At 39.6% G+C, this 17,751-nt stretch overlaps 1 protein-coding gene across 1 annotated transcript in view; it reads right to left on the bottom strand.

The window, feature by feature from the left end:
• Positions 1-1,561: 1,561 nt before the first annotated feature.
• Positions 1,562-17,751, bottom strand: part of fam20cb (FAM20C golgi associated secretory pathway kinase b) — a 32,260-nt gene continuing 16,070 nt past the window's right edge. Inside the window, exons 4-10 of the mRNA XM_026915305.3 lie at positions 9,643-9,735; positions 6,600-6,715; positions 5,465-5,645; positions 4,372-4,481; positions 4,200-4,281; positions 4,001-4,060; positions 1,562-3,494 (exon numbers count right to left, since the gene is read on the bottom strand). Coding sequence (XP_026771106.1) covers positions 3,236-3,494; positions 4,001-4,060; positions 4,200-4,281; positions 4,372-4,481; positions 5,465-5,645; positions 6,600-6,715; positions 9,643-9,735 — 901 coding nt within the window. The 3' untranslated portion in view covers positions 1,562-3,235. The remainder of the gene's footprint in view (positions 3,495-4,000; positions 4,061-4,199; positions 4,282-4,371; positions 4,482-5,464; positions 5,646-6,599; positions 6,716-9,642; positions 9,736-17,751) is intronic.

The following is a 17,751-nucleotide window of genomic DNA, read 5'->3' as shown; positions in this document are numbered from 1 at the left end:
ACGCGCATGAAAAGCGCGTGTGTGTGACTCGGGGATGATGGGGTTGCCAGATTGCCTTCACCAGCTTCGCCATACTCAATTTTACTACAATGTTATGGATTTTATGAGCCACACAAAACTATAGAAAATCTCGACTAATCGACAAAGATGCACAGATTATACCAAGCAACCCAAGGTCGTTTTCAGCTGCATAATTGCCCAATCTGGCAACCCGTGTACCGGTGCAAGTCCTGCTGCGTTCCCATGTCGCTCTTTCCTCTGCTTGGTGTCTGCGGCTTGTCTGATCGCGATTACTGAGTTGTAGCTGGCCCAAGGGACTTTACTTTCTGCTCTGTTTCCGTCCTCTGTTAGGATTGTTGTGTCTCTAAAGTTAGACGCTAGTTCCCTCAGCTAAGGCCATGTGCAGGTCATCATAACTTACACACATTCACAACGCACGAAAGCACTTCTTCTTGAAATCATCTTATACTTCTTCTGTGTTACACAAGATGCTTGGGGATTTTTTCACCTCCACCTTTTTGGAAAGTTATTCTGACATGAAATGTGCTCCTTAATACCACATTAAATTTAAAGGAAAACTCCACCCTTAACAACTTACATATTAATCTTTAAAATAAATATGTGACCTATTTATTTTGACTTATTTTGTAATTAAATTCAAACATGGTTGGTCTATTTTCACTTTGGTGAATAGTTTCCTATATTACCCACAATGCTTTTTGATTATCTGCTAATAGTGGCACCAGCGAGATTTGCCTTATGTCTACCAGAGAGCGATGCAGCAGTGCTTTAGTCTTTTAGTCTGTTCAGCTCTCTCACCTCCTCATCTGTGCATTCTGCTCATACAGATAAGGCTCCGAAGCAATTTTCATGCATATACAGCCATCGGCACCATTGTGCTTGTCATCTCGTAGATCGCTAACTAGCTGAGCCAAGTCTCTGGAGTCTCCAGTGTTTGCTGTCTCCACTAATTCTACCATGATTTCCTCATAAATATGACATGAACATTGATAAATTGCGAGTGAATGAGAAAAGAAGCTTTTTTCTCTTTTGTTTTCAGGAGCTAACAATGTCACCTGACTGTTATTGCGCATGTTTAGGAGATTTGTTTCTTTTTTTCTCATATTAAATGCCATTGTAACTGTGTTATCAATGTCTCAACTTCTCACAGGAGTAACAAAAATACTGCAATAATTCATGTGAGAATTGCTATACATCACATATATTTCAATATAAACATATTTAATATGTTTCAGAGAGGAGTTTTCCTTCAATCTGACGTTTAATATTTAGGTTACAGCTCTCTCTGAAAGAGACTAAAGACTTCCACGCAAGCAGTAGCCATTTGAAAAACAACTGCATTCAGGTTTTTTTTCCCCGAAGGATGAAAATAAACAAGGGTTATCACAAAGATGAAGATAAACTCTTGGTTTTCCAGCTGTGAAAAACTAAAATGAAATAAACATATGTTATGCAATATATATAACACTAATAACTATAACAATAATTGTGTGACTAAGCTCAGGCCAGCTACAGCATATCAGTACACAGTACACAGATGTGCTGCAATGGTCAATTTATTGCACTTGGACATGAAAATGAAACCTTACACAGAAACGGTGCAACTAAAAAGCAAGTATGCATCTCTAAAGGTCATATGTTAGTGATATTTCTGACTGAACTCAATATGAACACTGTAAAATAATGTACAGTGAATGTAACAAATTACCTTAATTTGGCAATGCAATGCCATCGCTTAGTCACGTAACCCATTTATATAGAACCCACATGTTCAAGTATTTCTATGATTGCACAGGTAATGGATTCACATAATATGTACAGGTCTTTTCCAGCAGATACTGAAATATGCTCTAGTGCAGTTTAAAGTCTTTGCTTTGTACATTAACACCCACATTCACTCTTCCTTTAAAAATAAAAAAAGGACAGGAAATAATGGTAAAGTAAATGCAAAGCTTATACATAATGTCAACACCAGAATTTTAAAATATATTGGAAATAAATGTGATAAAACTCTGTAAATAGACTGTAAAAACCCTTGCGAATAAGGTTTAGTATAAACAAGAAAGGGTGTTGAATAAAATAAAAGCCTTTTGACCAAACACACAGAGAAGTTCATGCTTAATAGCGGAGGAGAGACCCAGTCATCTTTCCACCGAGTGAGAGAGAGAAAGAAAGCGAGAAAGAGAGCGCTTTTCCTGCACAGCCGTGCATATCTCAGTACCCTGCTTGCTCCGAAATCCTAAATGTTGAGTCTTCTGACATAGCAGCGTTCCAGCCTAGTATGATAACACCACAGTTTATACAAAGCCCAATAAAATATTGTAAATCAGTGAAAATCAAACTGTTAAATATGGAGAGGATCTGGTGAATGCGGATGCGGATGTGTGCGCATTGCCAAAATACCACTGTTTTACATGTAAGCTAAACCTCAAGGTAAAAACGCAAAGAATGCTGGTCCATTCAAGTATTTACCTCTAATATATATGATGTAATTAATTTACTATTTGTTCTGTGTGTCAACCCAGCTTGTCTTATAAATGAACACACCCAGTACTCACAATATTAGGCAACCTCTCTAATATGCTTTTATTATAATTATGATTAGATTTGCTAAAATCCCTTTCAGGTAATCATAAAGATTGCGTTAATGTGATTTATTGATACTGAGAGAGTGATAAGTAAGATTTTCTTGGTATCCAACAGGCTATATCAGGAATGTCTTTAATACACAAAACAGTCACTTTCTAAATGCTATCACAAACACTGAAATTTCATTAACGTTTTCTCTGAATCCATCCCTCTTTTCTGTACTGACATAAGAAGTTGGTCAAACAATTCTCGAAAATAAATATAAAACTTAATAAATAATTATTGGCAGCTACACATATTGGAGCTAACCTGCACTCCACTCAAAGCTCTTCGACTTAAAAAACAGAAACCTCTGTTAAATGCACAGTTCTTCTTTGCCATAAAGAGAAGAATAAAAGACCCCCATTATACTGCATTAAGACACAAATGTCCACATACTCAGGCAGCGATGCACATGTTGTCCACATGTATGTCTTTAACATGACAGACATGGTCCACCGATTGCGGACGGAGTCTTTGGAATTCACTGAATTCAGAAAAGTCATCTTCGAGAGCTTCCCCTGTGAGAAGTTCGTTGTCTGCTGAGACGTGCTGGAAAGCCGGGAGACCAGTTCCTCCAGACCTACTACCTCCGAGGAGCTGAGGCTTTGTCCATTCTTTCTGATGTCATGTCGTCCTCCACCACACTGCTGTAGCCCTCCTTCTCGATGCAGTCAGCTAGCACCTGCAGCACGAGGCGCAGACGGCGATCCATGGCCTCCAGGTGGGGCTGGATGAGGATGGGGGACAGTGAGTCTCTCTGCAGTGACTCTTCCATGAGAAAGCTCAGCTTGTATTCCTCTTTAGCCAGCAGCTGCAGCCGCAAGTGAGTCGACTTCTTCACTCTGTTGAAACGCAGCGATCATCCAGTAATTATTTAGCCAGGCTGCATGATAAGCCATGCACAACAGCAGTGAAAATGGTCTCACTGCTGCTTTTTTAAATAAACTCTTTAAATGCTTCAAAATTATTTGTTACATTTTTTTAATTGCTTCATTACGCAATAATATTTAATGCTAAAAGAATGGCAGGATAAAGGTATTCCAATATTTTCACAAGGTATTATTCAAAGGGATATCAAAACTGATGCCTTTATACAGTACTTACTATACTATACTATACTATATTATACTATATTATATTATACTATACTATATTATACTATACTATACTTTTGGTGTTCTCTTCTTACTAGGAACATAAAATTCTCTTGCAAAGCAGGATGAGAGTATGAACATTAAAGCTGTCCAGATAAATTAACTAAAACCATATTCTACAAAGTTTCAGGCATCAAACCACAGGTAAGTGTATATATAATAACACAAATAAAATGTAAAAATGGATGACTAACCTGCAACACTGACTCAGAGGTGCCAGAATCGAGACTTCATCATGGGAATGTTTGCCAAATCTGAAATTAGAAAGAAAACCCAAGTCCTCTGTGCTTTTCACATATTTACATATTGAAAACTACAGTTTATAGTTTCCAATAAAAAAAAGCATTTTCTGTTAAAACACTGAATATGAAACAAAGAGAAGCCTTGTCTCACCCTCTTCCATTATCAAGGTGAATAATAAAAGTCTCATTTCCAAACTTCTCAAATGTCTCATAGTGATGACGATCCATGTTCCCTGTAAATAATATAAATTACTATTTATGATTATGATTCATCCAAATATGTACAATGTGAACTAGCATCACAAACAAGAAATTGCTGTTACCCATAAGGAAGTCAAAGATGGTCATATCCATGATGTCGAGCAGACGAGTGCCGCTGTCATATGGTGGAGTTTGTTTCACCTCCTCACAGTAATCTGGATCCACCTCCCACCTAGGAACACACACACAACTCATTACAGCAGGCTATCAAAACTATCTGAGGTAAAAATGCAGGATCTGTTTAGAATAAACATCCTAAGTCCATTGCTGCTGTTCAGTAATGTGAGAATGTCACATGGAGTCCTGCCTGCTCATATTTACTCAGTTTACTCAGGATCTTGCTCTCAGTGTCACTACACTTCCTTACAGCTGAAGTCCATAATTTTGGATTCCAACTATAATGATTCTTGTTTTTTTTAATATCAATTTCTTGCTATCCAACTAAAAATTTGTCATAACAAACACCATCAGTACTCTTTCTGAAAATTAAGCTTATAGCATCAGTCTTCACTTTGTATTACTATGGTCCACTGCATTTGTTGTGTTGTGTGAATTTTAATTGTGATAAATAAAGTAGTCCTGAAAAATTAGTCCCAAAAATGTTGGTATATTGGTGCAATCCTAGAGAAGATGTATATTATTGAGGGAGTTATTATATTATTACTATTATTATTATTATTAGTAGTAGTAGTAGTAGTAGTAGTATAGATAATGATATATAATGATCATCAATTTAATACTACTACTAATAGTTCTTATTATTATAAAATGGGAGCCCATTTCCATTCTTTTGTATTAATTATCATTATTAATAATTATTCTAAATAATAATTACTTATTATTATTATTAACAACAACAACAACAACAACAATAATAATAATAATAATAATAATAACAGATTTCCAGAATAAATTATGTGGGTGAGCAGGGTTTGAGTTTATGGTGGATTTTGGAGTGCTATTATTTAAACCCTAAGACAAATACACATACTTCAGGAGTCACAGTAAGGACCTTGTCTTAAGCATTGACCTTATCTACTGAATTTCTACTGAATATCCCATTCTCTATATATTACGTCATTATCTATATAAGGCTGAATGTGAACCCTGCCGTTCTGGTTGATCTAGAGAGGGCTTGAGTGGTGCAGTTCTTACTCAGCTTTCTTGCGCTTGTGGTAGGAGCGTCTCCATGGGTTCCTCCAGGTTTTGCGCTTGGCCAGGGCCAGGTCCGGGAGGAATGCTGCCAGAGATCCCTCGATCTGATCTGGCTTCCCACACAGAGCATGCTCAGTGGAACAGTAGTACGAGCACTCGCCATAGAAACAGATATTATTGGCTGTGGAAGAGAAAAAGAGGGTTAGGGTAATAGAAACACAATGGTAAAAAGAGATAAATACAACGCATATAAGTTTAATTAAGATTTAGTGGGAAAGATTCGATTAGCCAAAGCAGGCTGAACTCTGCTGAATTTTTTGCTGCGCAATGTCAGAATCCAAAACCAACACCGCCACCTAGTGTCCACTGTACTCAGGTACTTGGTACTTGGGCAATAGTGCTTGGTTACACCACACCTCTTTCATTTTACCCCACTCTTTCACTGCACTGGTGCCTATTTTCATATTTCACCTGCTCTTCCAAATAATTCCATTTTTATATGGGATTGAGATGAGGTGATGTGGTAGGCCAGTCAGTATGTCTCCATGTTCCATCATGTTCATCAAATTACACACACGCACACCAAGAGAGAGAGATTTGGTCCTACAGTATTCATCCTTGAACGTAAGAGAGCCAATGCTGTGCTCTGCTTGAACATACAGCACAGAAGGCAGAAGTCTGGCCAGCAACTGAAGATCTGGTTTTAAACTAATTTATATTTATCCAAATGCAAAACCTTTTTACATTATATAACAAATAGCTTCTTTTAGTGGATTTGACTCATTTTGTTCCTGGGGCACTTAGGTTCTTTTATATGATAAAAAAAAAAAAAAAAAAAAAAAAAAAGAAAGATCATTCTGCAGTGCTATTTTGCAGTTTTGTTTATTTTGTATATGCTTGTATTCTGAAAAGAAATTATTATGCTAGTGATTATATCATCATATCTAGTGATGAGAATCAGTCTGTAAATCCAGACAATATTTGGTCAAATGTGCATAAGGCTGGATTTGGACAGCAGGTTTAAATGGCTTAGAGTGATTACAATAAATTTATTTCTATCATTAAACAGAAGAGGAGAATAGAAAGGAGCCAGAATGCAAGTGGAATAAAGGCTGTGTTACAGTGTGCTCAGTACCTGGAGAGATGAAGAAGGTTTTCCACAGCTTTTTGTCTCTGGTTACGTCTCTGATTTCTTTGGTCATATTCACCAGCCTACCAGCCACTGGAGGAACACGCCGAAAATCCAAGATTCTGTTACGAATCAGAGAATTGTCACAATTTGCAATTGGTAGTCACAAGGACAAAAATTCATTGCAAAGTATAATGCATTGAACTTCTTGCAGTCCAACAGAAGTCCATAACTGTTCCACAGCATGGCTCATATTCTGGCACCAGCTAGTGAAAGCATTTCAGTGGACTGCATTTATACACAAACTTATTCAGGTGCTTGCACACACTGGCATGAAGTCATTAGCTATCACTGTCTGACCATGATTATTTATTAAGTGCTTTGACAAGGATATCCCTGACAAGGATAAAGTGTTTACTTTAGATGAATGAATGAATATGATTTACAGGAACAGGGAAACTGAGTTTGCCAATTGATGGTACCAGCAGAGGGAGCTTTAACCCCACTTTTTAACTCTCTATTGGAAAAAAAAAAAAGAAATTCAGCATAACAGGGGAGCAAACAGATCTAAATGTTGAATTTTTGAATTGTTTTAACACAATAAAAATGACTCCCATGAAAAATAATCCTATGATACAATAGATGTAAAGCAATTAATTCCAAATCATCTTTCCTGAAAAAACATCTTTCAAATGGCTTCACTTTGTCAAGTCCTGCAACCATGCACATTATTTTAATCCTTTCAAACACAAGATGAAAATCTTTAGCTGATATTTCCACACTGTTTCACTCAGTATTTGGCCTAGTTATTGAGCATGTCTCTCCGAGCTGCTAATGTACATGCAGGCTGCCATGCCATGAGAATGTCTCCATCTGTTCATGCTCTAATAGGCATTCAGCATGCATGTCTCATTTTATACGCGTGCTCGCTCTCCTCAGAGGCTTTCTGCTGACAGAGCAACTTTAAATATTCATCCTGAAAAACACGTAATGGACTGAGCCTGAGGGATGACTGTACTCGAAGCTACTAATTGCTCGGTCGCATTGACAGAGGCAGCAGAAGGAGGGAGGATGTGGAGGAAATTCTGCTTCACTGTATGAGCACTGTGTGAGCCATGAGAGAAAATGAGAACGGGCTCAGCCTCTTCTTTGGAGCGGTTCCTGGCCACGGCCATGAGCGAACGCCATTGACTAAAATCAGATAATTAATAATATGATGATGGAGGTCGTGGCTGAGGAGCGTGAGGTTCACTCAGCAATGCTGCATTCACCCGACACCGAACTAAAAACCGGCACTTTTGGCTAACCCAGACAAACTTATATTTAGAAGGAAGGTGGCTTTTTCATGCTCTTGGTTTCCTCTCTCTTCCCACATGCATGCCTGTGGGCAGTGAGAGGTTACAGCTGAGGGCCAGATGTGTGGAGAGAGCATAGGAAGGTTGAACTGAGCTGTACTGGGCTGGGCCTGCTCGATCGTTACATTTCATCCTAGAAGAATACAATCAAATCCACATGAACAGAGTGCAAGAGGCTCACAACTACACAATTAATACGAGGTAGGAAGATTCAGTAAAAAGGGAAATCATTCTCCAAAATTAAGCATCCAGTTTTATACCTACAATGGCATGACAATAAGAGATGCCCATGACTGACTGACTGACTGACTGAAGTCTTTTCCCTCTGTTTCCCTTCTTGTCAGTGACCCCAGTGCATCCAGATCTGACTGTATGTATGTATCCTTCAGCTCATAGGATAGTCTTGAAGTGCGCTTGGGAGTTGCATTGACTTTGAGTGAGTCACCCTGGGCTCTGTGGATTCCATGTTAAGTCTGTTTACTCTCCCGAACACACACACGCTCTCGTACACACAGTGTTCCTTTGCACTCTCTACAAACGTGCATCCTCACACACACATTCACACATGTATGTCAGATTTCACAGTGGAACATCCTCCTGCAAACAAATCCTAGACATATACATGTATACTGTAAAAGGGTTCTGTAGATTTTACAGTAAATTCCTAACGTTCTTAAAGGCTAAAGCTGTAAAACTTAATTTATGCAATGTAATAATGCTAATGCAATTTCACAGGGATTATATCTCACTGTAAAAACCTTTACAGTAATAAATTATACAATAAACTACTGTAAATCATTAAACCAAGAGTACACAAATAAACCTTTTTATATGTCCTGAAGCTTATCAGTTTTTATAAATAAACCACACAACTAAATATTTAAAATGATATAAAATACAAGGGTGAGTCAAATGAAACCTTCAAAGTGAGACATAAATTAGAGAAAGAGTACATAAAATGTGTAGCTGCAAAAGTAAAAATGTACTACTGGCCCATTATTCTCAGTAGCCCCTTCTACTGCTACCTTAAACCTTGATACACTTTTATGATACGCACCATACAACACAAAATAAATAAATTAAGGTGTTTGTTCGACCTACCCTTGTATATTAAAATACGTCACTGGGAAAAACATGGACCTGGCAACCCTGCTGTCTACCAAAAAGGTTCTCCCGAGCATCCACAGTTCAAAGTGCACACTAACTAAGGACAAATGCAATATTCTGAATAACAGAAGAACACTTCCCCAGCTCATGCAACAGATTAGCTTCACCTCACGCTCACATTTCACTATTTCAACTAGCATTAGCATACGACGTGTCCTACGTAACAAACCAGTTAAAATAGCCTATACGTAGCCATTTAATATCCTGTACAATAATCTTATTAATCTAGCCCTTAAACCATTACTGAATCTTATTCCATCACTTGTGAAACTTTGCTCATCGTGGCATCAACGTAAACAAGGTCAACTGTACAATTATTCAGGAAAATCCTATCTCCAGTAATTTGATGTAAACAATTCATTATACTATTATTGGAGTTTATTGATAATTTGTAATACAGGACGCTACTGTAAAATTCTGCTCTAACAGCAATTGTTTATGGTGTAAATACAAGCGCATACATGTAAACACAAAATATTATTCAGCAAAATGTCTGACATTTACAGCACCAGGTGAGGAATATTTACCTGTCCAGATGATAAGCTGCAATCTCGGCATTGTGTCTCTCAAAATCAGAGAAGTAAAAGAAATCCGGAGGCGTCTCCTGCTCCCGTGTCTGCCTGCAAAACAAAGGTTCATGTGCTTTTAGTCCCCACTGGATAAAAAAAAAGCCCCACATCATTTCACTCTGAGAGAGTTCATTGTGGGCTGTAAAAAACATTTTGGGATACATCTACCCTCTACCTATTTCTGGATTCCTAAAATCTATCCCAAAGGTACCTGACATATGACAGCCAAATTTAGTCAGAGGTGAGAGCTAGGGCTAGAGGAAAAACTGTGTAAGCTCATGAAGCTCTAAATCTTTGGCTATACTGAACAGTGCTGAAATATCACAATAATAAGAAACGCATGCCATCCTATATAGTAAGAACTGATTATTGAGGATCACATACCACACATAAAATGTACAGGGAGTATCAGAGTAAAATGTGATAATATTTGTCTTTCATAGAATGAAAAACTACACCAAAAAGAAAACATGTCTGGGATGAAAACACCATAGTTATAGATTGTCTTTTGTTATAAAGGTATCAATTTGCTTTTTTTCATTCAAAGTTTAAGATGCTGCCTAAAGGCCATATATGTTTCAGGTATGTACCATAGTCCTAACTATAATGAGAAGTTAGTGAGAGCGACGCTAGCATGCTGCAGGCTGGTGTGTCATGTGCCAGTGTTGCCACAGCAGACGAAGTTTCAGCAGACTGGCAGGACAAATGGTCAACAGTCCAAGATCTGGTCTCATATTCCTGAACCTTAACCCCATAGAGCACCTGTGAGATGCTCTGGATCACAACATGACCTTCTGTCTTCTAACTGAAGGAACTTTATAGGGCCCCTGAGAGAACAACACACACACACACACACACACACACACACACCAGCACTTTCAGAAACTTCTCCAGAGGTGTCAAGCAGTGATGGTGCAAGAGACACAATGTACTGTTAATGTTGTTATTCTTATAACTGTCTTCCTGTCATTGCCTTTTTTCACTTAGTTTTTATTTTTATTTTTATTTTATTGCTTTAACACAATGTAGGTAGGGAATATCAACAAGGGTTGGCATTTTTCTGGTCAGGATATTTTTACATCATATACATTGGTACTGGGATGTTTCCAGCAGGGCTCATTTCAGACCCACACGAGATTTCTGCCTCGCTCTGGGTTCTCACATCTAAATGTCAACCAAGAGGCTCTTCCCTTACTAAACTTGGCACTAGCTCTCTCAGGGTTCATGGCAATATTTCCGCGTGGAGTGCCATCCTGTTCTGGCTGTTCGTTCCAGACACAGCTGTGAGGATGACATATGCAGTGATCATTAAATAAGCTAGCACCGAAGCTGCCAGAGACAGTCCACATTCCTCTGTGCTCCTCAGAGATGCAGCTTGTGCTCCTAGTGCTAGTGGCTCACTGCTATTCTGCGTCGCACCCAGTGTTCCTGGATCAGGATCCATCATAGCCCTGACCAGGTTGAAGCCGTTACTGAAGATGTATGAATGAATATTTAAGCACTAATTTGATAGCAGGTAGCATTCCTATCTCAAAGTTTCAGGGTCCCCAGTTTGATCCTGATCTTGGGTTACTGTCTGTGTTGAGTTTCTTTGCATGTTCTCCCCGTGTGCAGGAAGGTTTCCTCCGGGTTCCTCCCACCTTCAAAAAACATGCCAGTAGGTGGATTGGCTAGAGTGAATTACCCCTTGGTGTTAATGTTTGTGGACATGGTGCCCCGAGAACGACTGATGTCCCACCCAAAGCTGTATTCCTTTCTTTTCTTTTCCTTTTTTTTTGGATTTTCCCCTGATTTTTTCTGTAATTTAGTCTTGGCCAATTCCCACTTACCACCCAGCTATCCCCTATCATATGACAGCTACCAACCTGGGAGGGTGGAGGCTAACATGTGCTTCTTCCAAGGCGCATGAAGCTAGCCACTGTGTCCTATGTGCTAAACCGCTATGTGCTCTCTTCTGCATAAATAATTTCACAGACACCCATGATTGGCTTTTGTCACTGTGATTAGTAGGGTGGAAACAGTATGTCATCCACCCCACCCAGAGATTATGGCTAATTTACAGCCATGATTGGTGGTTGCTTTGGTGGTATTGTCAGAATTCGAACTCACAATTACCAGACAATAGGGTGAACGCATTTCTGTTGTGCCACTCTGAAGCCCCAGGTTGTATTCCTGAATTACGTCCTCTCTGCGTCAAGTGTCATTTGAAATAGGATTTCCTGTGCACAGATCAAAAGCACCTGTTTATTCACTATATGAGATAACACATCTAATATAGTGACATAAAAGTATATATTCTTCCTGCTGAAGAAATTTTTAGCAACTATCTGACACTGCTGACATGTTACTGATATTATCACACATCCTGATAATGTCACTTGCACTCAAATGATATTATTATTATTATTATTATTATTATTATTATTAAATATTCTGATATTTAATGATATAATTAAAAATATTTGTTACCAACTATGTTGTTCAATATAAGCAACAGAACTAACTAACAGAACTAATACTCTATCATGCTATTTGTATAATCTATAATCTATAATTCTACTATCAGACGTCTGATCCACAACGCAAATGGTCCTGACTGGAAAGTGTGGGAAAGTGTGGCATGTGTCTGGCGGAACCTGAGGAGAAGCCGTGGAGCTGGAGATCCTCAAAACCCCTCCTGCTGCACTGCCTCCCTAAACTGCCTTGTTAAGCAGGAGCGGGAAGAGCTCATTTCTTCCCATAAAAGCTCAGAAAGGACTGAAGAAAAAAACATGCCACTTCATTGCTGGATTAGGAAATGATAACAAAGGAAACCAGATATGAGTCAGAAGGTCATAAGATCAAAATCATCCACCCAGTACATGGGACATAATACACCTCTGACAATGGGGACATTCTCACAATGTGCGCTACAAAGCTTTATGGGTAACTGTGAAAAGATTTTAATATGTTTTAAAAAGAAATAGGTGTGTATACCAGTGTTGCAAACAGAGAGATTGAGGTTATAGTTAAACAAAGAATGAAAGAGCTAAGAGAGAGAGAGACAGAGAGAGAGAAGGAGGCTCAGGCTCCAGGTGGTATTTTTTCTTCCTCATTCCGGCTAGCAAGCAGATCCTGCCAGCTCCCGCAGTTGTTTTGGTTTGTACCTGCTCATGATACACTATATGATCAAAAGTATGTGGACACCTGACCATGAGACCCATATGTGCTTGTTGAATATCCCATTCCAAAACCACAGGCATTAATATGGAGTTGGTCCTCTCTTTGCTGCTATAACAGCCTCCACTATCCTGCGAAGACTTTCCACTAGATTCTGGAGTGTGGCTGTGAGGATTTTAGCTCATTCATCCACAAGAGCATTAGTGAGATCAGCATTAGTGATGCTGGGTGAGAAGGCCTGGAGAATTCCAGTTCATCCCAAAGGTGTTCAGTGGGGTTGAGGTCAGGGCTCTGTGCAGGCCACTTGAGTTCTTCCACATCAACCTTGCCAAACCATGTCGTCATGGGCCTCACATTGTGCACAGGGGCACAGTCATGCTGGGACATGTTTAGACTTGGCCTCTTAGCTCCAGTGAAGGGAAACTGTAATGCTACAGAAAACATTTATGGCAACACTTTGGGGAATAATCATATACAGGTGGGATTGGGATTGTCAGGTGTCCACATACAGTTGGCCATATAGTGTATTTTCTAATTAACTTCATTGGTTCTAGTCATTTAAGCCAAAATAATTTGACCCTGCCCAGGACGAAGCACCCCACCACGTCCAGTACACTCCCTTATTTATATACATGACCTTTCTTTGTTCAACTAGATTCATATCTCACTGCCCCATGAGAATAAAAACTGCCTGGTCTAGCCACATCTTTGTTCCAGTCCTGATGCACAACTCATAGACCGTGGTTGATCATAAAACACAACGTCTCTCATAAACTGGCCTCCCACTTGACACCCATTTCAGAGAAAGCAAAGACGGGCCTTTGAGATGTGTGTTTAGAGTGTAGCCTTTTTAAAATTAAAGTCTGCTGAGACAAGGACCTCATGAGCTATCAACATATGCTGAGTATGCACTTTGCATGGGTGTAAAGACACTGTTTACTCTTAACAGGCAGACAGCTTACTGGCACAAAGGACACACAAGGTGCACATAGATTCACACACACACACACACACACACACACACACACACACCAAAGGCTTAGAGGACCATGCCAGCAAAAAAAGTTGCCTGTTTGCTTAGCAAGCAAAAAATAGGAAGCAGATAGCAAAATGCCGTGGGGTGTGGGAGCACAAAAGGTGTGCACAATACAAAATCTGATACCACGAGAAAATCAGCAAGAACAGATTAACGGTTCGAGAAACAGCTGTGACTGTGCATACTGCCTGAATCCCTCACCGGCCCTTCGCTCAGTAAATACCATTAAACATGTGTCATTGATAATTGCTTGGAGAACAGGAACAATACACATGCATGGCAGCTGTACATGCTCTAAAAGCTTACTCCATCATTCCAGTTAATATGATACAGTGGAACAACTGAGCACTGAAAGCACATGTTGCTGAACCACATGCTAAACTTCATCAATTCATGTGCACTTTCCACTGGGACTGCACTGGGACTTTTTGACTTTACTATGATTAGCAAACGGAGCATTGTTTAAACTCTGCTGGAGCATACAGAGATGACCTTTGGAGCTAATGCCCAGGCTCTTGTAGAGTGAGCGGTTCTTGCTGGAAAGGGTATGAGGGGTACCTGGGAGAAAATAAAGCAGCTTTCACTCGCATGTTGGTGATAACAGGTAACACATTACGCCAGGAGGTAATTTCTTTTACCAGCCTCACTACTCCACCTGAGCCACAGTTAGAACGGCACTCAAGGAGGTGAAATGCCCTTAACCACATTTCACCACAATTTCTGTCTGTGCAGCTACAAAACATAAGAGGTGTGGAACAGAAGCAGAGATGGTGGTGGTGGTGTCTGAAAAGGCCTGTCAGACAAAACGCTGCTATCATTTTTCTCACATTCAACATTAAAGCACTTGGTGCAGTTTCACTTGTGAAGGGCGCGTTGGCCCCGAGCGAGAATTGAGGCCATTGCACTCATCCACACATGCACCGAGCTCAGCTCAGCCCAGATGGCCACTATTTAGTGCCGTGCCTGACAGTGCTGGCAAAGCTGTTTATTGAGAGAGTCTTACGACGGCCTTGAGTCTGCTTTATGGGAGGATGAATACTCGGCCATGCTGTAAAAATTCCACCAAGCAGCTAAGCATGTTCCGCTCTGTCTCTGGACAGTCACAAGATTCTGTTTTTGTTTTTTTTTTTTTATTATTTGGAGCCATAGCTCAGGCTCGGGTGTCTATGTTTGTGCATGTCTGGGGCCGGTATATATTTTTATCCATGAATGAGTGTGTCTATGCGCATATGTATGTTTCAGCAAGACTGCTGTTTCTGTGTTGGTATATTTAAAAGGGAACATTACTGTTTGGGTAGTAGTACTCTATGTTGAACGCTATATCGCTCCCTCAATCATGTCTCTCACTAACTGTCAGCAGTGCCCCGGGATGTGAAGCACAGATACACAGATATAGGAGGCCAGCTGTTTGCCTTCAGTCAGCACATGTGTGGGAAAAGTGTTGGTGTGAACATGAGTAGATGGTGTGGGCTCCAGGAGGACGTGTGTTTCTCTGAGTTCAGATTTGTAGCAGGCAGTTTTGCCTAAAGCTCACTATCATAGAACTCATAGACTGTTAGATATTTTGGATAAATGTACCTTTGTGGAAAGCAACAGGTGGCCAAGACAGCAATCGATTTCTCCTCACTATCAAAACTGACTATGTGTCAGTTTAAAGAGGCCCTCTCAAAATGACAGAAGGCTGACAGCCCAGCTGCAACAATCAGAAAACCAATCCTTTCTGCCTTTGAAAGTAACCCACCAAGCTGAACGACAGGCAGGCCTAAACATCCTGCTGCATCAAACCCTCCATGGTCCATCACTCCCATAATGGGATCCTGTAAATATTCCAGCCAGATCAGCGGACCATAAAGAGGAATCAATCATCTGCACATAATCTCTGACAGATTTACCAGCCATGGCTGCTGCTTCTCTGTCTGATAATGCATCCAGGATCTTACAAACGTACACAGCCAGCACTGCCCACCCACCTTGCTTCAGGCAGGTGCTGCTGATGTCTGATGTGAGGTTATAAAGTGCACTGGAGCACTAGATTGTGGCTTCCTAGACTTACTCAGCTTGATCACAGTGTTCATATGCAGTACTGCCAAAAGGCTTGAAAACATATCACCCCTTGGCTCTACGCAATTACAAATTAAAAATAAGATGCCTGCTGTTATTAGAAGCAAAATGAGGTGTGTAATGGCAGCCAAAATGAACTATAGCAGTGATTTCAGTAACATCTGAGTGGGACCTTCCTGGAAATGTATAACCTTTGAAATTATGCCTTTCATTTAATTAAAATTTCTTTGATGAAACACCTCATTTGGATGCAGTGTTTAGAAGCTTCTTTTTCTGCTACCACACAGAAGTTCTTATACGTAGAACCATGGACAGCCAATCCCCATTCTGAAGCTTTGTTCCAGAAAAGTGTACAAATGATATCAGAGGCTTTGTGGCCTGTGGGTGGAGTGTCTGAGGCTGCAATTACCTGAAGCCTAACATCATGTGTTTGCCAAATTCAACATACAATAACATAAATTAATTCACTGCATCATATGTTTCACTAGATTTGACAGCCAGAATACTGAGCATGTTTGGGAAATTGCTCTTCATGTTTTGCATGCAAGTAGCAACCACATTTGAAAAATTAATTTGTAGCAAACTTGGGCATGGAATTTTACATATTTTTGTGCTCGGTGGTATATGTCTTTTGGAAACTGAATCGGAGTACCCAGCCTTAGCATGTGGTATGCCTCAAAGCAGCATGGCTCATTTTAAAAAACCCATTGAGACAGCAGAGAGGCTCTGATTGGAATTCTCTGAGCCTGAATACACACTAAATGCCTGATGTCTGAGAGGAACTTAGACATCATAATAAGGCAGAGGGTGACATATTGTGACTGATTGTGACTTATGTTATTGAGATACCATCTTTTGGAATGATTCAAATCATGGAAGTGTTTTTAGCATTATACAAGGACTTGAAATTGACTGTATTCATCTTTACAAGTCAATAAAAAAGTGGCCAGTGAGTGAGGTGTTATTGAACGCAGTCAGAAACATTGAGCCAATACTGGAGCTGCTTCCAAACTATGAACATTAAGGATAATTAACTGAATACCAGGCAAGCATAAAGGGAAGTAAGACAGAAATAGTATAGCAGACGACACGTTACAGACTGAAATCTTTGTTTTGGTGATTAAATATGCCACAACCAGATTCAACTGCCATAACTTGTTGATCTAAAAATGAATTGCACAATGCCTGTTTTGAACAACATGGATTTATGTTAACTTTAAAAACACACATAGTATGAGCTCTATTTATGCTTGGGCTGAGATCCAGACAAATCTGTCTAATTGGAATTGATCATTAAATCTCAGCCTGTCTGCTGGAGCACAGAGAAAGCAGACACCATCATCAGCTACACCTAAAGCATGAGATGGGCAGGAATTGTCCTCTTTTTGGTAAATGTAACCTGATTCTTTAAAATCAGTTATAAAATTGCACTTCTTACAACACCAATACAGCACATCGATGTAAACCTACGTGTAATTCAGAGTAATCCAATAACAGTTAATAGGACACAGTTTGACAATAACTGTTATATAACTAGATCATACACTAATTATGTTTTTCTAAGAAGCCAGTGTACATACTTGTTCCTTTCTTCTGCTTTATCAGTGATTACTACAGTCTGCTAATATACTGGCTTGACCTTTCACGCACATCTAAGAAATATAGGCAGTTTCTCATTCAGAGGTCATGATCATAGTTTAAGAGCAAAGCCTTAAAGGTGTACAATTTACATTTCTCAAGAGAAAACAAGCAAATTGCTTTGCCTATACAGCAATTACCACTAATTAGAGAGCTTGAATCTGCCATTTTTG

This window comes from Pangasianodon hypophthalmus, chromosome 12, assembly GCF_027358585.1.
Source record: "Pangasianodon hypophthalmus isolate fPanHyp1 chromosome 12, fPanHyp1.pri, whole genome shotgun sequence".
NCBI lineage: Eukaryota > Metazoa > Chordata > Actinopteri > Siluriformes > Pangasiidae > Pangasianodon > Pangasianodon hypophthalmus.
Note: the sequence above shows the minus strand (reverse complement) of the source record. Positions and strands in the feature narration are given on the sequence as shown.